The sequence below is a fragment of the Cryptosporidium bovis genome (genome assembly GCF_009768925.1).
Source record: "Cryptosporidium bovis isolate 45015 chromosome Unknown contig_20, whole genome shotgun sequence".
Lineage (NCBI taxonomy): Eukaryota > Apicomplexa > Conoidasida > Eucoccidiorida > Cryptosporidiidae > Cryptosporidium > Cryptosporidium bovis.
This window is the reverse complement of record NW_027125014.1, coordinates 54,188-77,082: the sequence shown is the minus strand read 5'-3', so window position 1 is coordinate 77,082 and position 22,895 is coordinate 54,188. Positions and strand designations below refer to the sequence as shown.

The window sequence follows — 22,895 nt, the reverse complement described above, 5'->3', positions numbered from 1 at the left end:
TGTCGTTACAACGATATCAATTTCCTATGTGATGTCAGTAAGCATGTACCCCACAGCAAACAAAAACCAGAATACAAATTTTACACATTCACCGAGCTTACAGAATTCTGAGGTTTCTAATGATAAATTACTAAATGCCCCAAGAGCCATGGAATGCGGAAGAAGATGAGCTGTTGTATCAATTGGTCCAACGCCTTGGCCCTTCAAGTTGGTCTGAGACAGCGAGACTTCTAAATTCAACTCTTAATGTGAATAGATTAGCAAAACAATGTAGAGAAAGATGGATATCGCATGTAGATCCGAGAATAAGGCGAGGCGACTGGTCACTTTCAGAAGATCGTTTTATTTTGCACCAACAAAATTTATGGGGTAATCGTTGGGCTGACATTGCTAGACATCTCCCTGGTAGAACAACTCATGCTGTAAAGAATAGATACCATCAGCTTCAAAGACTACTTAATCAAGGAAAAACAAAATTAGAAACTATTCTTAACGCACCTCTTATCAGTGTTGTACCACATTTCTTACAGCAAACAAATAGTATCAAAGAAGGATCTGGAAAGAATGTCGTTTTGGGACTTCAACAGAAAGTTAAGAAGCAAGGCAAAAAAAGAAAGGACGCGTTGACTATCCGAGAATCTTTCGATGAGTCTGGGTCGATGGATTTAATTAATAATAGGTTAATTTACGTTGATGGAGATGACACGCATCAAGAAAAGAATTCTGAAATTGAGGTGAGTCATTTGGAAACTACTGATAAATTAAATATTGAGACTGAAATGTGTTTATTCGAAAGCATAGGAAACTCAGAAAGCATAAGCGATGATATATCTTTTAATAGAATTCATCCAAATACTGAAGATCAGATAAACAGCTTAAAAATTGGACAAATAAATTATTCTCCAACTAATCAAAACAGTCCATGTATAGAGTTTCAGCAATCCCCCGGCGTACTTCTATCAAGTGATGTTGGAATCTACCCAGTAACACCTACAATATTAGTATGCAACGATTCATGCAAAGTTCCAAATAAAAATGAACCCTCTACATGTGGGACTAATGATAACGAATACATATCTAAGGCTGATTATTCGACTCCTTCGTCAATTACCAATGAAAACATATCTCCAAAACAAGTACAAACTATTTGTTCTCTAAATGAAGAATCAACTATTTATTCGGAAATTAGCTATAGAGAGCCTAATTGGTATAATTGGAATGATGAATCAACTGGCTGGGAAAGTGGTCCACTACAAAGACTCGACACCGGGAGTATTGTAGATCCTTTTTTACATTCATTTACAAGCATTTGAGTTTCCATATATACACACTAAGTAATTTCAGAATAGGTAGTTAAATATTAAGTGTCACAATACAGTCTGATTTCTGTGTTTTATCTTGATTATTCAATATCTTTTTTTGTTCTAACCTATTCAATGAATTTCTTTAGGTATCACTGGAATTTCGTTGCTATTTTTGTAATCTCCTATATGAGCGGCAAGCTTCTTTACAGCGTGCTCAAATGCTTCCTTGACTGAATTGTACTTTGTTGGGGTAAAAGAGGTTGCAGTCCAACATTTATCATTTGGCCTCCTATATCTAACCTTGAATCTAGCAGAACGGTAACACCAAGTTATTCCATGTGGAAATGGTCTTAACTCGTCAGCTTTTTCACTGTATTCAATTATTCTAGCCCTGCTTAAAGGGTCACTAGGCCTTGGAGGAGCTCTAATAATCACCTTTTCCAAACTTTTTTCCCTTTTTTTTTTCGCAGGTGATCCAGAGTCCGCAAACATAACATTCTTTTTTCTAGATTTGCGAATATTACTCTTATTTTCAATATCTTCACAAATGCTGTCCCCTAGACGTTTAACCTTATTTGAATTAATATCTGATACACCATTCCGAACAAATTCAACACTCTGATCATTCTCCTTGCTTTGTTCTGATTTATTCCTATCATTGCACGTTTGAATATGGGATTCAATTGAAGCAGTTGCTTTTTTTTTGCCTTTTTTCCCTTTTTCTAGAATAGTTGATCGCTTGTCATCAGATTTGTTATTTTGATTCATAATATTCTCGGTGCAAATAGTGGTATTTTTATTTCTTAAGTGATATCTTTTTGCTTTCCTGTCGTAAAGTTCATCTATACTTGTTAAACTAGTCGCGTAATTGACCACGGACTTATAGCAATTGAATATATTGAAATCATATTCTTCAAGCCTAAAAATTTTTTGTTCCGAGTTTCGAAGCTTAACAGTAAACGAAAACAAAGAGTCCGACCACTCTACATTATCTGGAAATGGATGGAGTGAATTTATTTCTGTTTTGAAATCATTAATTGAAGAGACACATCTATCTGGATTATTTATATTGTATCTTGCTAAAAAGTCTTCTACAGTATCTCCCCATTCACTAAAAACAAAATTATGAATTGGCTCTACTGTTTCAGTTTTCTCTTTTTGTTTTTTATTTGTTTTTAGCATTTTAATAATCTTATTGTTAGTTTGAGATATCGACAAAAATTTACATGCCTTTAGGTATAACGACTCAACGGTATTTTTTTCATCAAAAGGTATTACATTAAATATTTTAATGTTTTTCTGGTCAGATTCATTGTAGTAAACTATTTTCCAAGAATGAACATCATTCATCCATTTAATTCCATTAGGATATGGTTGTAGGGCCTGTGCGATAACATTTATCTTTTGCAACCAATTTTCTTCGATAAAAATGTGATCAAAATTGAAAATATTATTAGATAAAGCTTTTAAGTTCTCAATTGAAATCTGGCACTCATCATCTATAATTTCTTTTTTTAAAGAGTCACTATCCTTTAAATGGTTCTGTGTATTAGAATTAATTGGATCAACTTCTACTGGGGAAAATTCAATCAAACGGTCTTGTGTCCAAGTTAATATCTCTGAACTTGACAACTCAATCATTTTCTTGAACTCTTGGCTTATCTCCATTTCTTGATTAGTTTCAAGTAATGTTATCGGTATTCCTTTATTCAAAGAAACATCTCCAACGGTAATATTGGAATTAATAGTAAGTGTAATTGTTGAGTTGCTTAAACGCGAAAGTACTATGTAAATATTATATTTTATTATACTTTTCTTTAATCTAAGGGATCCAGTGATAACCCCCCACCTAGGTTCGTCAATATATTCATACATAGGTAGGTCACAAATATAAACATAATTGTCCCTATTGTTCTTTATTTTACATTGCTTAACTATTGAATAGTGTACTATTTTAACTTTTTCAAGGATTGAATTATTTGGCATATTACTTAGATCACCAAATGGATCGTCATTTTCCTTAATAAATTTATTATAGTGTTCTTGATTTTCATTTCCGTCTCTTATATTATCAATTAAATGGCAGTCTGGCTCATTTGTTTTATCAATTCTATTCTTATCAGCGTTTATATTACTCTCATTTTCAAGTGTAATAGATAAATCTTTGATATTTATGCGATTTGAGTTTATATCATTTACTAGAAGCGCAATGAACTCTTCGTATTCCATATCTTCACGGTCACCATCAAAATATTCAATGTGGAAAACTCTTTCTCTTGGATAGTATTTCGTAGCGACACCTTGGTACATTTTTCCTGAGAATTCCTTGTTAATTATTGTATCCCCAAGCCTGATGCAGAATATTGGAATAATCCCATTTCCTTCACTTATTGTCCTAAAATATTCGTCTTGTACACGTCTGAGTTTTTCAAGTTTACATAAAAGTTCAATTCTATGTCTTTCAGATTGATAAAGGGAAGATCTCAATGAGCAAATGACCCTCCTACTTCTCTCAATTATGTATTTAGGGCCAGATAATTTTTTTATATGTGACTTTAAGGCACTTTCCTTTCCCCCATTAATGCTGGAGTATGATATCAACCCACTACCTTCTGTGACTAAAGATAACCTTAGCACGTTCTTTTCAATTAAATTTCCCGTATCTAACTTGTACGTATATTGAACTGAATTGAAAAATTCATCAAAGTCTGGTGCAATATGTAATCTATGTATTCTACAAATAGTGGCAATTCCAACTGACAATTGATTTGAAAATGAAGAATGACACAAATAGCAGGGTTTAAGTCTTGAAAGTCCTTCCAGACCCTGATACTCATGAAAAAACCTTTGATTTTCAGGTTTGTATTCAACCGGCCTAAACAAGAGTAACTTAGAATTCTCTCTATTAACTTCATCACTTGACCTTATTGTCACCTCTTCTGTTGCGCTAACCACTCCAGGAAGCAAAAAATCATAATTCTTAAAATAATTAAGGATCGAAATGTAAAACTCCTGTGAAATAAATGGGATTTTTGAAATAAGTGATGGGATAATCCTTATTGTCAATGAAACGCACTGAAAACAGAACCATTGTATTGAACTAGAGTCTAAATTTGTGAATTCTGGACGGTAGACACAGTAATAATGAAATGCTCTGTTGCACCCATTACAAAGTAAATATGACTTATCTGAGCGGAGGATACTTTGTTTGTCATTATTCTTTGAATTAATTGTAAACCTTGAGATATTTAAGTCAGTATAGTTTTGGCATATCTCGCAAATTTCATATTTACTTATCATTTCGTTTATCCCCGTTTCTATATTTGAAGTTGAATCTTTTTCAATTTCAAAAAGATTATTACTTTCACTATAAATATTATCAGTCGAACTGTCAATACAGAACTTATTGTAATTTGATCTATAAAAAACAAGTTCCTTTTTAATATTGAATTCTGAGAGACGTTTGATTCTTGAAAACCAATTTTCACCAAAGTCAGCTGCGAGTTCATTTCCTGATTTTATTCCAATCCCAGGAATGGTTGTTAAAATAACGTGTGGCCACCCATCTACATAAACTGAATGCCATTGAACATTTATCCTAAAGTTAAAGTTATTATTTAATATACATTCGTAGTGGTTTAGAAGTGCCATTTCGTTAAATGCCTTATCTGCGGATAATATATATTCGTTATCATTTGGCAGTAATAGTCTTGCTCCAATGTTTCTTATTTTACCATCTGTACTTAAAAGTTCATCTATTTTTTGCTTGCATATTCTCGAAAAAAATTCAGTCTTGTTAGAGGCAGAAGTTTCTATTTCATTGTATTCAAAGCTCTCAGGATAATATGTATTTTGAGAAGCAGGTAAATTCGATGTACTGTTTCTTGAAACTTCGTCAACAATTTGAGAATTTCCAGATGAAATAACTGTACCTGAATATCTAAATGCTGAACTTTTGAATGTAAGTTGAAATGAATATGACTCGTCACTTATATCCTCATCCCCTACATACTTGACTTCCCCAGTATATTCCCCAAGAACTAAAGGTATGCAGTGAGATTCTTGAAGGTCCTTCCCAGACCAAATTAAACTATAACAATTTTTATTAACAGGCGTGGCCAATCTCACTGGATGAGAATGATCAATTATTTTCACAACCCCTATATTTTCAGATATTGTTCCATTATTAATACAATTAAGTATAGAAAAATAAAGCTCACTTTGAAGATTTGGATCAATATACCCGTCGTTATACCCAAGTGAAAGACAATAAATATATGGAAGTTTACCTTTTTCAAAACAATTAATTCTTTTTTCAAGGTCGCAATAGTTCTCATAATTTATGTGTGAGTAGTTAATAAGTTCATCTACTGAATAAAGTTCTCTACATCTCCTATTAATTTCACATTTAAGGGCTTTAGCATGTGAATCTAGGATTTGTGAACTAGAATACTTTAGACCTCTTTCTAGAACAATATGCTCAACTTTTACTTCTTCCATATCTCCATTATTAAACAAACATAGTCTGAATTACCACCATATCATATATTATATTCCTTTCCAAACGAAAAAAATTAATACTTTTACCTTAAGTGCAGCTTTACACTGATTATCGTTATCTCATACAAAAAAAAGTGACGACAAGACAAGGCACCGGTACTTAAATTGCTAAAAAAAATTCTTAAAAAAATTTCTTTGATATTTACATCGCAACAAGTTCTACTCAAAATTTTGGGTTTTGGGTTTGCTACAGCAAGTAAATTTACCTGACTATTTTGGGAGCAAATACCTTAAATTAAATAACTCACTAGGTGCTCATATTATGAGATTATGCCAAGAATCAATCTTCATATTTAAGTTCGGTTCTTTGTCCTGCTAACTTCCTGAACTTCTTTTGAATATTTCTTAATTTTACTTTATCAATTTGTTCCTTACTGGCACGAAAAGATCCATTTCTTGATTCGCTTAAATAATAATTACACCAAGGGTCTCCGTCAGAAGCCCAATAGTTCATGGGATAAACATTCCTATATGAGTATTCTGAATTGTTGTCTATTCTATTCTCAAGGCTACTGAAGAAACTAATATTATTTTTTGAGAGATTAAAAAGTAAGATAAACCCTTCATAGGAATTTAATAATGGTTTTTTATAATGTGTACCCCAATCTGTTGACAATCTGGGGCAACCTAGTTGTATTGAGTAGTCAATTCCATCCATTATGTTATTATTAATATAATCCAAAGATAGATCAGACGCAAATATCAAACTAACGTAGATATAGGGTCCCCCAGTTCTATTGTCATTATAAATCTTGATTAGTCTTTCAAGTCTTTCAACAATCATAAAACTACCCTGCCGTCCTAAGGTGCTGAAAAAAATGCCAACAATAACGTGATTTTCAATTATTTTATCTTTCATATTTCCGGACATTTTTTTATATGAATTTATAATTGCAGATTTTCTCATGTCGTGCAATAAGTCATAATTGTACCCTTCTCTAGTAATTTTTTTAGAAAAAGGGTCATATAAGAAAAACTTTTTGGAAGGGTTTTGTATCATTGCACTTTCAAGATGAAACCTACCGTCGGAAATGAAAATGCATATTTCAGTATCCTCCTGAATTGCCGGACTTGTACATCCTAATGTCTCACCCCATGCTAATGGATTACATACAGGTACTTCAACAGGCTTATAAAAGTATTCATTTAGGGCTTCTAAAGAGTCAACTATCGTGCTGTGATATTGAATTGTTGATAACAACGCTATTCTGTCATTCCTATCGAAGTTAGTTTTTATAGTATTTATGAAATGTTCAACCGATAAATTTATTTCTACAAAAATGTACAAAACATTTATAGTCTCTGAATCACCATTTGAAAGCAACTCATCGAATGGAATTAAACATGAATGAGCATAATGCACAAGTAATGAAGAGTTTGCATGTTTTGAGTTTGCTTTCTCTACCATAGAAACAAGTTGGTCTTCAATACAACAACCGCCATATGTAACATCCCCAAGTATGATTACTTTCGATTCACCGAAATGCTGAAGGATAAGTGAAATAACTTCGGAAAATGCTAAAAGGCCTTCAGGCATTTGTAAATAAACTGTGAAATCTTCACCATTATTTAATTGAAGTTTAAGTTCTCTTATTTTCTTAAGTGTTTTTATTATTTCAAAGTCATAGTGTTCTGGTAGTCCAGATTTTATTGCCTCAAATAATAAATCATTATCCTCATATCCAAAATAAGATGGCCTTTCGCTGAATCTTTGCCTGCTCCTCTCACTCACAGAATCAACTCTGGAAATTGAACTCATTTCAGAAATAAACTTTTAAAAGGCCGTAAGACTAAATGGTGGCGGGGGCCCGTAGTCACAACATTAGAGAAAACTAGATCTAAACCGAGAAAATTTAGGTACCTAAGCATTAGAAATATAATTACTAATTAAAAATAGGTGTTTTCTCATACTAATTCCTATTAATAAAACTAATCTTTACCTACTTTTTGAAAATTTAGTATTCCCTAGGTTCACTGTTAATTCGGCTTCTTACTTCCCAACTTATAGCGGAGAAATCTGAACGAATCCAATGTTAATGGAATATCTAATTACTACCTAAAACAGTAACTGTCTATATCCCTTGATAAATTCCTTTAAAAGTTTGATAGACTACATCTCGGATCCGTATGAATTAGAAACATTTGGAACTCCAGTTGCACCTGCATAGAGTTGATAGGTAAAGTTTGGCTGGAAGTTGTTAACTGTTTGATTTTTATCGATACTCACATCATCCATTGGTGTCTCTTTCGGCAATACATCTGCATTTATATCTCTTGAGAAAAGTAATGGTGAATTAGCTTCCAGTAGTGGCTCAAATTGGAACGCCCATATACACGCAACTATTAATGCCGCCGCGAAGAACAAAATAAAGAAACTACCGAACCCCGTAAACAACATAAGTAATTCTGATAATCCTGCCAATGTGAATAATGAAAACATCCAATACGCATATTGTTCACCGACTCCGACATCAGAATATGATTCAACATAAAAGAAAGCAACACCATACATAATCAGGCTTATTGATTCACAAACTATCCCAAAGTTGTACAGACACCAATCACCTTTCGTTTGACTGAACTTCCCATACCATTTCTGATTAAAATAGCTGTATGTAAACGAGAATTGCGTTATTCTTAAGGCAATTACAATAATCTGTATAATATTAGCCGTATTAAGTAACCTTGAACCTGCCCTGAAACCTAGTGGTGCCTTCGAATTATCCGAAATAAATTCCTGGAACCCTGATAAAAATAGAACTCCAATGAAATAAATACAAAGAACGGAAACAACACCTGCATAATAACTCAAATCCTCCGCTAAAGTACCACCATTACCATATAAGTCAAATGTAAATAGACCACTGTTGCCGAACACATTATACAGAACGATCAGAACCAATAAGCTTGCGCATTGCAAGAATGTCCCTGTTCTTAACGTTATGCATGAGAAGTTAGTTATCAAAGGTGTGATTTCCTCACCTCTCTCATTTAACATCTCATCGTCAATTATCCCATCGTTCATTACCTGCATTCCACTTGATGCAGAGACATTGAATTTGTTTGTAGCTGATTTGCTTGGCCCTCTGCCTTGATAAAGCATTGGTTCCTCTCCCGAAAATTGTTGATTATACATTTTTATTTCGAATCTTTTCAACCACTAATGAACTCAAACAAATAAAACAAAGTAACAACTGGGCAAAAATATGAGTTAACTAGGCTATGTTCCTTCCTCCTTTTATTTACACCTTGTTACACTGTTTCCCAAATATTAATCTAAAACCTTAGTGTGTATGCGTTTTAAGTTTTATTCTCAATTTATAGACAACTTCGTACACATAATTTGTCTACTACAACCTCCAATAATACGTATGTATTTAATTATACACTATTACTACCCACTTTCCGATTTATTTTTGCGCATTTGTTATGATACGTATGCATGCCACACAAATCCGCCATGTCGTTTATCGTCCTCTACAACAAAAAATTAAACTCTAGGTTCGCGGCAAAACATGTTGGTGTCTTGTCGTGATTCATTATCTTAAAACCGTTAAATATTATACATGATCTCACAAAGATAATTAATACTTTGAAGTGTTAAGAGCTACATGCTTACATTAAAGTAGACCCCCCTAAAATCCCACCAATATACCTCGAAGTGTAATTTTGAAGAACACCTTGTCCATTTCCTTTTCTACTAGATTGAAATATATTCTAGACTTGGATATGCGGAATATATCTGTGAATATAACTCCGTTTCTCACTTACAAAAATAACACAAATTGAAACATATAGAGGAAATTCAGGAAAAAAACACGTAGAATTACTTTTTTTTTTTTTTTGTCCCCTTGACAGTTAAATTGTTAAGACTTCTTTTGAAAACGACATCTTCATTACATTTATACTTATTAATATATTAATATTTTCTTTTCTTAAAGTATCATATTCCGTTTTTTTTTTCTTGTGAGGGAATTGTCTTGTGGAAGCGTGTACTTACGCATGGAGAACTGTACGTGCAACATAGAAAAATGAGTATGAGAGACATATGTTGTGCAAATGAAAAGAAGGGAAAATCAATATACCATTTTGGTAGTGAATAACTTTTTATTGGCCTTAAATCAAGTTAAAATATAAAATAAATTCTATTTTATTAATTTGGTGGCAAATCACATCGAGTATAAAACATGTTCTTTACATACGTTGTACGACCAGGGGATGCCCCAGAAGGAAGAGGACCAACACAACCACTCTTTTTCGAAACCTTCCTCGTAAATAATTTAAAACTTGGATTTGGAATGATGTTACTAGGATTTCTAGGAGTAGCGATTTGTTCCCTGTTCAACGGAAGTGGATTATATGTTATCAAGTTTTTAAGCCCATTTAGCGAGGCAAAACAGTCAACTGGAATTGCTCTATTCTTCATGATATTGATGATAGTTGGTGTTCTATGTTTAAATATCTCAACAATTCTTATGGATGACGACGGAAGTATTTGTCAAACTAGAGGTTTCAGGTCGGGTTGCAAAGCACTAGGTCAAGGAACTTTAATTACACTTTTGGGTCTTGTTTTAGTTGCAGTTACATTGTACTCAAATGTAGGATATTACGAAGGAAATGCCCTATCTGGACTGGACCTAAATTATGTGATCAAATGTATGTTTAATGCGGGCCTTGCAATTACAAGTGTAGGTTTCACTTTACTTGGATTCGCTGCATTTTTGGTTGAGGTTTATTCAAGTGATGGTACAAGAGAAGTGCTAGGGTTTGCAAGCGTGATACTATGTAAAATATCTGGATTTCTTATGTTCCTAACGATAATTTTTCCAGATTGCAAAATTATTGGATCTCTTTTTACTATTTTCACAACAATTTCATTAACTCACATCACATTGTGGGCAGGTTTGTTTGAAAATGTTGCACTTAAATCTCGCATCAAAATGACCCAATCTGCAGTGAGAAACGAGTACTATAAGAGTAGAAATGCTCTTGCATACTTCGGTCCACCTGTAATGGCAGAGGGAAATTTCGTTCAACCTACAATGTAGAAAGAATAATTCAGTGTAAATTGTAAATCAGGAAGTTCTTTGTTTATTCCAGACTATTTAAATATTTCATTTATAACATGCATTTTGCTCTATTATTAGATTCTTAGATGATTTGTTTATTTTTAGTCCCGCAGTTTATTGTGTTTGTTCTAATATTTTTTAGTTCTAAGTTAAATCCGCCTCTTTCCCCACCCTACCCCCCGGAGAGTTTACCTACTTGGGAACTAAGTCACAAAGGGTAGCATTTATACATTTTAAACCAGTGGGAATGCAGAGTAACCTTGATTGGATATTTATTAGCTCCAATGTTGAAGCTAATATTCTAGGCGCAAATTTAAAGCCCAAATCAAATATCAAAAAATCTGGAATACTTTATAGATTGGTTGATAACGACCTACAAATAACTATTATTGGGTTTATCCGCAAGGTAAATTTCTCAATAAATGATATTTCTTTTATTTCGTGGAAGTTTTATGCCCATGGAAAGTTAACAATTGTAGGTAAATCATTTTCTACCGTTTATATATCAAATGCAAACCCAAATTCGTTGATTACTTTTATTAAGAAAGTTTCAAAAGTATCACAAGAATGCTTAACTCCACCTTTGAAGATGGAAATGGCTACACAAATCTACTCAAATACAGTAAGCACAAGAACCATTCTAAATAATGGCCAATTAGACACTCCAAAATTTAAAAAAAGAAAGTTCAGTAATACAAAAATTGCAAATACACCAGTTAATCAGCTAAACTCACTGTCATTAGGAAGGTATAACACTTCAAATAAAAATAACAATTTATCAATTCTACCTGAAGAAATTTTATATAACATTTTTTCAATGCTTACTAAGCCTATATGCAATTTGGGAAATTCAAAGAACACTATTTTCTTCAGAGATGAACTGTTTGAATCAACAAATATTCCATTAACTTGTCGTAGATTTTTCAATTTGTATCAATACAATATGTGGGAGATTAAGATTATTCCTGAAGTCGCCATTAAGTTCCAAATAAATGGGAACTACAAAAACCTGAAAAGCTTGGTATTTAATAGGGATTTCACGAATGAAATAGAGCTGAAAAAGTTAGCAACTTCAAGGAACCTATCTACTAATATCAGGAAATTTAGTATCAATCAACAAAAAAAACTCACAGATAAAATACTAAAACTCTTCTTTTTGAGATTGAAAAATCTAGAATCTTTAGAAATTCTTGATTGCAAAAAAATAAATGGTAAAACTTCTTTCAGTACACTAAAAAATATTAAGTCTCTTAAATATCTAAAAATCGGAAGTACAGATAAGCCTAACTATTTCTTTGAGGATGACTCATTGTTAGAATTGTCAGGACTTACCGGGCAAAATGAGGTCAAAACCAAAAATGAAAATCCCAATTCATTAGAGTTGTTACAAATTGAGCTCCTGAATTGTTATAATATTACTAAACTATCTTTTTTGCAATTTTGTGGGAATAATATTGAATATTTGAATTTGAAGGGTTGTAAAGGTATCCTTGAAGAAGAATTTGTGCATATTTCTAAACATTTGCAAAATTTGAAAGTTCTTATACTAGCGAACTGCACTGTCGATGATCAGAACCTTGAGTTTATTTTTATGAATTGCAAAAAAATTGAGTTTCTAGATATCTCAAATTGTGTAAACATCACTGAAAAATCAATAAGCAAAATACATACCGAACTTATCAAAATAAAAGGGATTAAGCTTTCCTATTGCCTAAACTTTGAATTAAGTTCGCTAATAAATATATTATCTGAATGCCGAGAATTGGAATGGTTAGACTTATCTGGGTGTTGCCAAATTGGAAGTGAAATTTTTTACAGGCGAGTACAGAGGGAGATACCACCCTCATTTAAATGCGTTAGTATATATCGACTTTCTATTGAAAAAAGACTATTTAAAAGATGGCTCCTTGAAAATTCAGGCTCCTATTCAACTCCTGAAATAGAAGTACTTGAATCCAGAGAAATCCTTTATTCGGAATTTTTATCAAAATATGAAGCTAATAAAAAGAATTTTTTGGAGAGGGACAGACCTATCTGGGAAAACTAACATGCCTAATTTAGAATTGTTTCATTGCGTTGTAAATTGATATAACTTTCTTGAATATTATATTTAATTGCTTTTTTTATTATCTTTTGAGGATCTGAAAACTTGCCAACACTTTTTATTACATAGATGCACTCTTCCATATCTTTAGATGAAAGAATCCTAGTTTTATTTATATCTAATATTGCAATTGATATACTAAATAACGAACAACTCCCAAAACAAAAAATAAAATCTAATAATCTTAGGGCAGCAGTAGTTGGAAATGTTGTCACAAATAAACAAAGAAACCATTCTAGTGCAAACCACTGGATATCAATTCCGAAATACACTAACCTTTCATGAACTTTTGATAACATACTTTCGCATATCCGATTTAAAATTTTCATATCGCAAATAATACCATTCATGCCATCTTTGTAATAATTTTCCAGATTGTTCCACCCACAAATCATAAAGTTTTCATTCCTTTTATGACTAATTAATTGTACGAGCGTCCAAAACGCAAGTTCTTCCTTCATATTAACGAGAAGAATAGCTGCAATAAAGTTCAAACTCTGGCAGTACCCTATATTGGAGTCAAAGGATGAAAATGCCCTAAGAACTCTAAACAACTCCATAACTATTTCCGAATCGTTCGCACCCCTATCTAATATCATATTTGGAAAGGTTCTGTTTAAATCTAGATTTATTTGGTTTTCTATCTTCCTGTCAATAAACTCATTAATTTCCTTTTGGTATATATTCAGGTTGCAGAGCAACATTTTCTCACTTCCCAAAAGATGGCACCAGACTTCTCCTCTTATTTCATAAGGAATCCCATACATACACAACCTTTTTAATTTCATCACGTCAAAACGCTTGTAATTTACCCAATTTTTTAATTTTGTGTAATTTTTTGCACTTGTTTTGAAATTAAAACTAAATCGATCGTTGAATAACTTATTATACATATTTCTTAAGCTCTTGTTTGTTCTAAAATCACTAACTACTTTGCATTCCAACTGTGTATTGTAAATCAATTTAGAATATTTTCTAGTTGAAAAATCAGAGGGGAATATTCCAAAATAATTGTGAGTTTTCGTATTCTCATTAGTCTTTGCAGTTGTGTATTCACATTTATCTGGTTTTTCATTTATTTTAAACAACTTGATGTTAAAATTATTGTTTTGATCTTCTATCTTATAAAGTTTAAACTCCAACGTCATCCGCAAAAGACAGTAACTATAAATATTTGGAAAAGTGATGTTTGAATATGGCTGCCACAAACAATCACTTCCTCCGGCATTAACTCAATATGGGCACACTTTCTAATTGAGGGTAAACACCGCAAAGAATGCCGGGATCTGGAAAACTCTGTTTTACAAAGGAAAAAAATCATCAAGAAAATAAAGACATTGACAAATTCTAAAAAATAGTGAAAAAGGAAATTACAATATTACATTATGAATGAAATGTAAGTTGCAGAGTAAATATTACTCGCAATATCAAGGAATTCCAAACACCTTTTTGAGTTGAATAACCAACTTCCAATCATCCTTGGATAGGTCATCCCTAAAGTGCTCTTTTAGTATATCTATAGAATCCCTTGTTATGCGGCTAACCAACTTATCGTTATAGTCAAAATGCCTGCCGTAAGTAATATTGGAATCAGATGCAAATGGTTGAATCTTTATAGCAACTTCCTGACCTTTTTTCCCTTCATTGACTGGTTTTTTGTTGAATTCTACACTTGTTACACGTCCAATCATCATATTATCTTTTTCTGGGATGCACAGAGGAGTCCCCGGTCTTAAAATTCCGTCATCGACATAGACACCACATATAATTGGATCTCTTGTATTGAAAATGTATTGGGGAATAATGCTCAAAATACAAGGAAAGACGACTTCATTTGATTTTTCTTTTTTCTTTTCTTCTTGAACCTCGCAATAGTATTTAGTGAACATATCACAAAGATGATAAATAATGTTTGCTTTCATAATCTTCACGTTCAACTTTTTTGCTTCCAACTCTGCCTCCGAATCTACCTTAACATCAAATGCGAGAATGACTGCCATTTCTGGAAAGCCCCTATCATGCATAACAGAAGCCCTTCTAACATCAGATTTATGAACAGTACCAATATTCAAGGCAACCACAGGAATGTTTGAGGAATTCAGAAAAACTAACAATGCCTCCAAGGACCCTAGTGTAGATGCCATAACATATACACCGTTTCCACTTCTATCAACAGACTTGAAAATCTCGCCCATGTCCTCCATAACCTCTTCCTTTAACCGCTCCAACTCTTCAGTTGTGCAGTTCTTTTTCGGAACTAGTAATTGAGTTCCTGCAACAGCATCATCCAACCCATTCGCACAAATTTTCACCCCCATTGATCCCTCAATATAGTGATGATGAATATAGTCACCTTTAACACGCATTTCATGCATAGGTTGTGGCGTTAGTAGAGCCCTAATTGTTGTTACGATTGGGGCATAAAGACCGCAAACAACTATTGTATCGCCTTCTCTTAAAGTACCTGACACTAATATTACATCTATTGTTACACCCAGTCCATCAATAGCTTTTACTTCGAGAATTGTACAACATAAATCAGTTGTATTAAGCCTTAATTGGTTAAGCCCCATAAAATTCTGAGTTAGTTGAGCAATCAAGTAGATTAAGTCAGGTATACCCTCACCTGTTATGGCACTACTCGGTACAATTGATACATTTCCCCTAAAATCGTCATTTTTCCAATATAGACTGCAATTCAAGCCCTCTTCTGAGAGCTCTAAAAGGACTCTATTTAACCTCGTCTCAAATTCATCTCTTGAACCGTTCTTTTGCTTTAGTAACGAAAGTTTAGATGAGGACCATTTGTGTTCGATCCAACCATAGAGTCTATCAATCTTGTTCAAAGCTATAATAAATGGACATTTTCTGTTTCTCAACAAGCCAATACTTTCTTTTGTTTGAGGCTCCAATCCATGCATGATATCAACAACTAATACAGAAATATCGCAGAGTGAAGACCCTCTCGATCTCAAATTGTTGAAACTTTCATGGCCAGGCGTGTCTATAAATAACAATCCAGGTATTTTGAGTCTGAAATCGCCATCAATTTTTTTAATTTGTTCTGAAAGCATATCAGGTGGAAAATAAGTAGCACCAATTTGCTGAGTTATCCCACCTGCCTCGTTATCTTGTACATTTGTCTTCCTCATTTTATCCAAAAGCTTCGTTTTACCCGTATCTACATGACCTAATATACAACAAATGGGAGATCTAAATTTTTGGCAATTATCCACTTCCTTATTATCATTCATTATTTTTTCTGATTTCACTGGAGCAGTGTCAACTTTTTTCGAGTTATCACTCACACTGATTTTTTCTGTTTTATCATTATCAGATTTACCACTTTCATCATCTAAAGCATTTTCCCAGGAATCCAAAACATAGTCATGGATTGACTGTGTATTCTCCTGGGGGGCTTGGTCATCTGTATCAACGGCATAGGTTATCTTTAGAATATCCTCCTCAGCGTTAAGTTTGTTGTGCTTTTTCTTTCTTGTTGCCAACCCAGAACTAGAAGTTGAGCCTCCTTTAGATGATATTACGCTCGTTGATACAATATCTTGTTGCCTCAAATATTCGAGGAACTGTTCACGTTTCTGCTTTTCAGTTTTTTCCCTTGCACTTAAAAGTTTTCCCTCTGCTCTAAGTTGCTCTCTTCTCTCTTTTCTCTGTTTCTGTTTAAGTGATCTTTCTTCTTGCAACCGCAACAGTTCTTCCTCCTCCTTCTTTTTCAACTCCTCCTCCAACTTCTTCTCCTCCTCTTCCTTTCTTCTAATTTCCTTTTCATTTTCCTGTATTAGTCTTAGTCTCTCTGCTGCTGCCTTTGCAGCTGCATTCGTTGGTTTAGGCTTAGATTCTTTTATCACATCTTCAGAACCATCCTTGTTTAATGAGCCCTGAGACTTTGCCTGTTTCTTCTTTAACTTTTTAAGCCTATTTTTCAATGTTTGAGATGATACTTGCTCCTCTGATGTCTTCTCATCAGATATTTTTTCCTCACATTGATGTTTCTCAGTGTCTGGGTCAACTTTTTCGTAGGTCCCTAGCTCCGCCAATAATGCGTCCAAGTCGTCAAAATCCTGATTTTTAGTCTGCAACAAAGAATCATGTACATAATACTATGCAAATTCACCTAACTTACCTTGTTTGAACTCTTTTTTTTACCTGACATTTATCTTTCTCTTAAAAAAATGTGTATCCTTGATTTAACACAAATAATCAATAGCGGGCATTATTGCCCGCAAACAAGAGACGAAAAATTTGTCTCGTTTATTTCTTTTTGTTGTAATCTAGTACATTGAATGTCTACAAAACAACTTTATTTTCAGCGGAATTCTATTTAATGTACCGATCTCTAGAGAATTGCATTTTTATAACAATTTAATTTGTATATAATAGAAATATAATTGTTTGTTTCAAAGATGGCCTCTGATTCGAACCCTATGAGAAACATTAAAATTGAAAAGCTTGTAATAAATATCAGTGTTGGTCAGTCAGGTGATCGTCTCACCCGTGCCTCGAAGGTACTGGAACAACTGACTGATCAGAAGCCGGTATTTGGTAGGGCACGATTCACTATCAGATCGTTTTCTATTCGCAGAGCTGAAAAAATTTCATGTTATGTAACTGTACGCGGTGAGAAGGCAGAAGAAATACTTGAAAAAGGTCTTAAGGTCAAGGAGTACGAATTGCGCAAAAGAAACTTCTCTGCAACTGGGAACTTTGGTTTTGGAATCGATGAGCATATTGACCTTGGTATTAAGTACGACCCAAGCACCGGTATCTACGGAATGGATTTCTTTGTACAGTTAACAAGACCAGGCAATCGTGTTAGCCTAAGGAGAAAATGTCGCACTAAGGTAGGTAAACATGGAAGGGTCACAAAGGAAGAGGCAATGCAATGGTTTCAATCAAAATATGATGGTATCTTATTGAACTAATGATTGTATAACTATCGATAAGCCCTGCTTTGGATATTGTTCGGTATATATCCAGCAATTGTTAGTATTAATATCTATACCTTCCAGTAAAGATCAATTTAAATTACTCTAAATATTTCTTTTGCATTTTTTTTTTGAATCAACCTCTGAATCCGACTCACTCCCAGAAGTGTTGTCATCTGACTCTGTACTAGTGCACATACCTGAAGCAATATCTTCTATCATAGAATTCCTGAATAGGCTCGTAACCTCCTCAAGATCGGTTTGTTCGGCTAGGTGTGAAGTTGATGATCTAACTAATGACAATATAAGTATGTCGAAGAAACATATCAATTCGCAGGAGGGGAGTAGTAAATTTTTTAATTCCTCACAGTTTTCTGGGTAAACTCTGTGAAACTGATCTTTATTTGTAAAGTTTGACTTTCCCAGGTTCATGTCAAAATCTAGATAATACTCCAAAATATCTTTTTTACCGGTATTACTGCTATTCCAGTATGAAAGGAAAGTCATTCTCGTGAGTTCCTGTGAAGTTTGAATGACTCCATGGAAAATATTATCCTCATTTGGTAAAACTTCTCTCTTTACTATAACTTTTATGGTGATCTCGCCTTCATTTGTTGAGAAAGTGAAATCGGAAACGAGATCAGCATCACCTTTTTTCGATATATTAGTATTTTTTATGCGAATTCTGCTAATTTCATCTGATATTCTCTTAAATTCTCCACCTAACGCAGACTTGTACTCCTCAGATGTGTTGGATATCAATTCTAATACCTTCTCTGTATTCATTCCAAGGTACAATTAAATTAGTGTGATTACCCCGGCGGGAAGACTAAAAGAAGGTAACTTTTTTCTTTAAAATTTAGTAATTAATGAGTGATCACGATGTAAAAGTAATCAGAAATACAGGTAAAACTCCGGATTCTTCAAGAAAAAGGAATAACACTATTTACATTAATAATTTAAATGAGAGAATTCCAATTTCGGAGCTTAAGGAGGGTCTAAATCGTTTTTTCTCTAAATTTGGAGTTATCTCAAGTATCAAATGTTTGAATTCCTTCTACAGAAGGGGTCAAGCATGGATATCATTTGAGAATGTTGATTCTGCAGAGGTGGCCATTAAAAATGGAAAAAATGCTAGCATTTTTGGAAAACCCATGAGAGTAAACTTTTCAATAGAGAACTCAAGAATCTACCCCAAAGAGAAAAGTAACAACGAAATACCAATGGTTCCAAGGTCCGTCAAGTCTCGAATTGAATTGTACAAACTCTATTTGGATCAGTGGCTAAAACACGTCAAGACACATAAACTAATCGATGTGCTTGGAGACTCTGGAGGAAAGCAAAGTCATGAAGCTAAAAGTTCGAATAACTGGGATTCCAGCTACATGTATACTTCAAAAAAGCACAGTTTTGAGAAACTTCAGCTCATATCTAAACAATGTTTAACTGGAGCGACATGTGAACCACACTTCTTTGAACTACTCCATACAAAACATTCGAGCTTAGATACGTCAGAAACCAACGGTCAAAACACAACTATACTTGTTCAAATAATTTCGGGGAAATGTAAGGAGGAAGATATGAGGAATATTTTTCAGAGCATTTGCGGATTCAAGGAATTGCGTTATGTTCCGGTAAGTTGAAAAAAATACCATCGGGATGACTTATGGTCTTTGTTAGGATAACAAAGTTGCTTTTGTTGACTTTCGTACCCATAAACAAGCAACAGAAGCCATCTCCCTATTGGACAACTTCAACGTTAATTCCTATACAAAGCTAAAGTTGTCGTTTGCAAAGGAGAAAGGCTAGCCAACTCAGCGCGCCGTCTCGGCTTATTAGTTGTTTTGCTGATTTCAGATTATTGCAACTAGTGTGTACGATAGTAATTGAATTTCACCAATTAATTTCGAAGAGTGTTTGCAAAAAACAATTGGAAATGAGTCTGGTACTTGTATATGATTATATATACCTGTTCCTACTTTGTTCCTACACTTAATTCCTTATTAGAACTCTCGGCAATGATGATTGACTTAGGACACCTACATACATCAAGTATTGATGGTTGAGTATTAGAGGTTATCCCTGTCTGAGCAGAGTGTTAATAAATTATTTGACGATGATTAGGACTTAACTTGCTAGATAGTATCTGACTCTTTTGATGCTGACTCAAGTTTTGTTAACACATTATGAGTCATCTAAGATATTCATACACTTCCAACAAGTGACTCCGCCTCTTCTTCCTTTATTGGAGTAACTTCCATTCTCATCCTTCTTATAGAGCTTGGTGAATTCGGTTTGTTTTCCATTAGTTGTTTGACTTTTTCTAAGCTATACTTTTTAACGGTCCTCGTATTCTTTGAAACCGTTTCTTGGTTGATTTTATCGTTGTTTGGTGTGGAGTGCTCCTCCAGCTTCTTCCTTATTAATTCACTGTTTTCTCCGATCTCCTCACGATCACACTCGTCTTCTTCCTGTTGGTCTAAATATCTTTTTGGACTTAAGTTTGGTATGCACTCCTTGATATGATCAAGGTATGTCCGAAGCTAAAGTAATTGTATTGATTAGTATTACAGTGATTGAAAGAAAAAATAAGAACTTACTCTATCGATAAACTCGTAAATGCCTTCAGACCAGATGTCGCGATCTATATCTACAGTTTTGAAGAATAGATCATGTGTTCCATAAAAGTCGTGGTATTTTATATAAAACCTATCTCTATCAAATTTATCAGGAATAACTACGCTCATTGCCAAAAATGAATAGCTACCAAGCTTATTAGTTCCTTTTAAATAGTCGCCTTCATTCATCCAATAACACCATTCCCATCTATAAAAATAGTTTGGTAGTTTTTTTTATCGTTTTTTTAACCTACCTATTTAATGTAACCTCTATTGCTCTGAAATAAAACATTCTCACCTTATCTAAAATATTATGAGTAATTCTCATTTATTAAAACATTTAACTTACCATTATTTCCATTCTCTAAATAATATAAATTCCCCTGCAAAGCTTTTGAAAAAAATATCAATTGCTCTTTTTCAGACATTTTATCAAAATTTGCACATATATTTTTATTACCTTGTATGTCTGCATCGGTTTGTAGATTTATCATAGCCTGAAACAAAACAGGTGTAGTTTCGTCAACAAAAATGTTTGGAGAGATTCTGTAAAATGATAGCGTAACCTTTCCAATGTACTTCCTCCCTCTTTGAATGTTATATGTGACCTTTTTTGGAAATTTTGCCTCGAAAATGTCCATTATCCTTATTTTACATTCACCCAAAGTGGAATTAGTAAAAGTACCGTGACTAACTAATTCTAAGAATAAATAATCTTCTCTTTGCCTCACAAAAACAATACACTTTTCACCCCATGAACAGCTAAATATTTTATTATTATTTGAATGGTCATGTGTGTTTTCTGTTGATGTTGAAACAAATGTTTCTTTTTCTTCTCTACCGCATTTTACCCTAATAGAATATTTTCCATATTCTTGTAGTTCAAAACAATCAAGAATGTCTAGAATGATGTTGAAGTTTTCATGCTTATGAATCCCAAGTTTCAGCGAAAGCCAATTAAAAGGAAAGAATTCAGATGGATGTGGTAAATATTTTCTGAGAACAAAAAAAATCCCTCCAAAAATGGCACAACAGACTATTCCTCCTGTTCCACCAAAAATACCATCTGTTTTTGCCTTTATTTCTTCAAATAATCTCCACATTGCAGGTTTATAGTGCAATTTTTTTTTTATCTTTTGTTGGTGTGCAACACACTTGAAATAAAACACTAACAGAAAAAATAGTTGATTTTAAATATTGTAAATTATATTGATATATATTTCATGAAGCATAAACATTGTTTTCCTAATTCAGAGTTAATTAGGAGAACATAAAGAATTATAATATGAATATTGTGACTTCAAAAAATCAATTATCAAATTTTTAGCTATTTTTTAATTATTTGTTGTTCATCACTAATTCAAATAACTATTTTTTAGTATTTAACATTCTTAAACAATAACTATTTATTAATACATATTATTATTATTCATAGAAATAATTTTAAAGAACTGTAGATTGTTGATTAACTATAGTTTACCTTCAAGGGAAATATAAAATGCTTTCTCACATAATTTATTTGTTCTTTTGCATTTTTAGATTGTTAAATCATCCAGAGAGAGACAACTGACAATCTTACTGCTTATAAATTCACTATTAATGAGATTATTCCTCCAAAGCGAATTTTGGAACATTTAACATTCAAAATAAAAAATTTGAAATTAAAGCTTCCATTAAACTAATCAATTCTACGGCTTTTTTTTTAGTTGAACTTTTAATCTTAATAGTTATGTAATTACTGTACTGTGACATCAAAATATAACCGAATTATTGAAATCAATATATTAAATATCTTTTAACCACATTTCGTTTGAAATTCGAATATTTGTTACATAATTTTGTATTTCCAAACGAATTAGATATGAACTAGTGGAAAAAGTATTTCATTTACATGATAAATCATATATTATTTGTTTAGAATTATTAATCAAAATAATTATTTTTAAACAAAGTGGAAGCTGTTTTTATAATAATTAACATTCCTAATTTTATTATTCAACATCTTAAGCAAATTTCCTCTTAATAAATTAATTATCTCACATTTTCTTTGACAAAAACTATGAAATATAATTTTTCAGAAGAGAATTTAGGTTGCAATAATAAATCAATTAATTCGAATCAACCATTAAATATTTAACTTAATATTTTTGAATATTCATTAAATCGATTCTATCTTGTTTCAAATAAGTAGTACTTATCTTTTTTTTCTATATGGGTTTTGTGAAACATAAATATATCATTTGAAAATTTTTTCAACACAAAATTATTTTATATCTATTAATATATCAAAAATT

General features: G+C 32.9%; 12 protein-coding genes across 12 annotated transcripts; 5 read left to right on the top strand and 7 right to left on the bottom strand.

Moving 5' to 3' along the window:
* Window positions 1–134: 134 nt before the first annotated feature.
* Window positions 135–1,313, top strand: FG379_001168 (myb proto-oncogene; the record flags this gene model as incomplete). The annotated part of the gene is made up of 1 exon (XM_067326771.1): window positions 135–1,313. The coding sequence occupies one exon, from the start codon at window positions 135–137 to the stop codon at window positions 1,311–1,313; it is 1,179 nt and encodes a 392-aa protein (XP_067184420.1).
* A 120-nt stretch (window positions 1,314–1,433) lies between these two features.
* Window positions 1,434–5,804, bottom strand: FG379_001167 (uncharacterized protein; the record flags this gene model as incomplete). The annotated part of the gene is made up of 1 exon (XM_067326770.1): window positions 1,434–5,804. The coding sequence occupies one exon, from the start codon at window positions 5,802–5,804 to the stop codon at window positions 1,434–1,436; it is 4,371 nt and encodes a 1,456-aa protein (XP_067184419.1).
* Window positions 5,805–6,144: 340 nt separating this feature from the next.
* On the bottom strand, window positions 6,145–7,623 carry FG379_001166 (diphthamide synthesis; the record flags this gene model as incomplete). Its single annotated transcript, XM_067326769.1, has 1 exon — window positions 6,145–7,623. One exon carries the CDS (start codon window positions 7,621–7,623, stop codon window positions 6,145–6,147), a length of 1,479 nt encoding a protein of 492 aa, XP_067184418.1.
* A 351-nt stretch (window positions 7,624–7,974) lies between these two features.
* FG379_001165 (multi-pass transmembrane) lies at window positions 7,975–9,000 on the bottom strand (the record flags this gene model as incomplete). Its single annotated transcript, XM_067326768.1, has 1 exon — window positions 7,975–9,000. One exon carries the CDS (start codon window positions 8,998–9,000, stop codon window positions 7,975–7,977), a length of 1,026 nt encoding a protein of 341 aa, XP_067184417.1.
* A 1,051-nt stretch (window positions 9,001–10,051) lies between these two features.
* Window positions 10,052–10,912, top strand: FG379_001164 (multi-pass transmembrane; the record flags this gene model as incomplete). Its single annotated transcript, XM_067326767.1, has 1 exon — window positions 10,052–10,912. The coding sequence occupies one exon, from the start codon at window positions 10,052–10,054 to the stop codon at window positions 10,910–10,912; it is 861 nt and encodes a 286-aa protein (XP_067184416.1).
* A 268-nt stretch (window positions 10,913–11,180) lies between these two features.
* Window positions 11,181–12,980, top strand: FG379_001154 (F-box domain; the record flags this gene model as incomplete). The annotated part of the gene is made up of 1 exon (XM_067326757.1): window positions 11,181–12,980. The coding sequence occupies one exon, from the start codon at window positions 11,181–11,183 to the stop codon at window positions 12,978–12,980; it is 1,800 nt and encodes a 599-aa protein (XP_067184406.1).
* A 5-nt stretch (window positions 12,981–12,985) lies between these two features.
* FG379_001142 (TBC domain containing) lies at window positions 12,986–14,185 on the bottom strand (the record flags this gene model as incomplete). Its single annotated transcript, XM_067326745.1, has 1 exon — window positions 12,986–14,185. One exon carries the CDS (start codon window positions 14,183–14,185, stop codon window positions 12,986–12,988), a length of 1,200 nt encoding a protein of 399 aa, XP_067184394.1.
* A 279-nt stretch (window positions 14,186–14,464) lies between these two features.
* On the bottom strand, window positions 14,465–17,211 carry FG379_001131 (Fun12p GTpase translation initiation factor IF2; the record flags this gene model as incomplete). Its single annotated transcript, XM_067326734.1, has 2 exons — window positions 14,465–17,131; window positions 17,182–17,211. The coding sequence occupies 2 exons, from the start codon at window positions 17,209–17,211 to the stop codon at window positions 14,465–14,467; spliced, it is 2,697 nt and encodes an 898-aa protein (XP_067184383.1).
* Window positions 17,212–17,461: 250 nt separating this feature from the next.
* On the top strand, window positions 17,462–17,980 carry FG379_001120 (60S ribosomal L11; the record flags this gene model as incomplete). Its single annotated transcript, XM_067326723.1, has 1 exon — window positions 17,462–17,980. The coding sequence occupies one exon, from the start codon at window positions 17,462–17,464 to the stop codon at window positions 17,978–17,980; it is 519 nt and encodes a 172-aa protein (XP_067184372.1).
* A 108-nt stretch (window positions 17,981–18,088) lies between these two features.
* Window positions 18,089–18,769, bottom strand: FG379_001109 (uncharacterized protein; the record flags this gene model as incomplete). The annotated part of the gene is made up of 1 exon (XM_067326712.1): window positions 18,089–18,769. The coding sequence occupies one exon, from the start codon at window positions 18,767–18,769 to the stop codon at window positions 18,089–18,091; it is 681 nt and encodes a 226-aa protein (XP_067184361.1).
* An 83-nt stretch (window positions 18,770–18,852) lies between these two features.
* On the top strand, window positions 18,853–19,626 carry FG379_001098 (U1 snrnp; the record flags this gene model as incomplete). Its single annotated transcript, XM_067326701.1, has 1 exon — window positions 18,853–19,626. The coding sequence occupies one exon, from the start codon at window positions 18,853–18,855 to the stop codon at window positions 19,624–19,626; it is 774 nt and encodes a 257-aa protein (XP_067184350.1).
* Window positions 19,627–19,958: 332 nt separating this feature from the next.
* On the bottom strand, window positions 19,959–21,704 carry FG379_001087 (putative transmembrane protein; the record flags this gene model as incomplete). Its single annotated transcript, XM_067326690.1, has 5 exons — window positions 19,959–20,069; window positions 20,194–20,526; window positions 20,584–20,809; window positions 20,856–20,904; window positions 20,951–21,704. The coding sequence occupies 5 exons, from the start codon at window positions 21,702–21,704 to the stop codon at window positions 19,959–19,961; spliced, it is 1,473 nt and encodes a 490-aa protein (XP_067184339.1).
* Window positions 21,705–22,895: the final 1,191 nt, after the last annotated feature.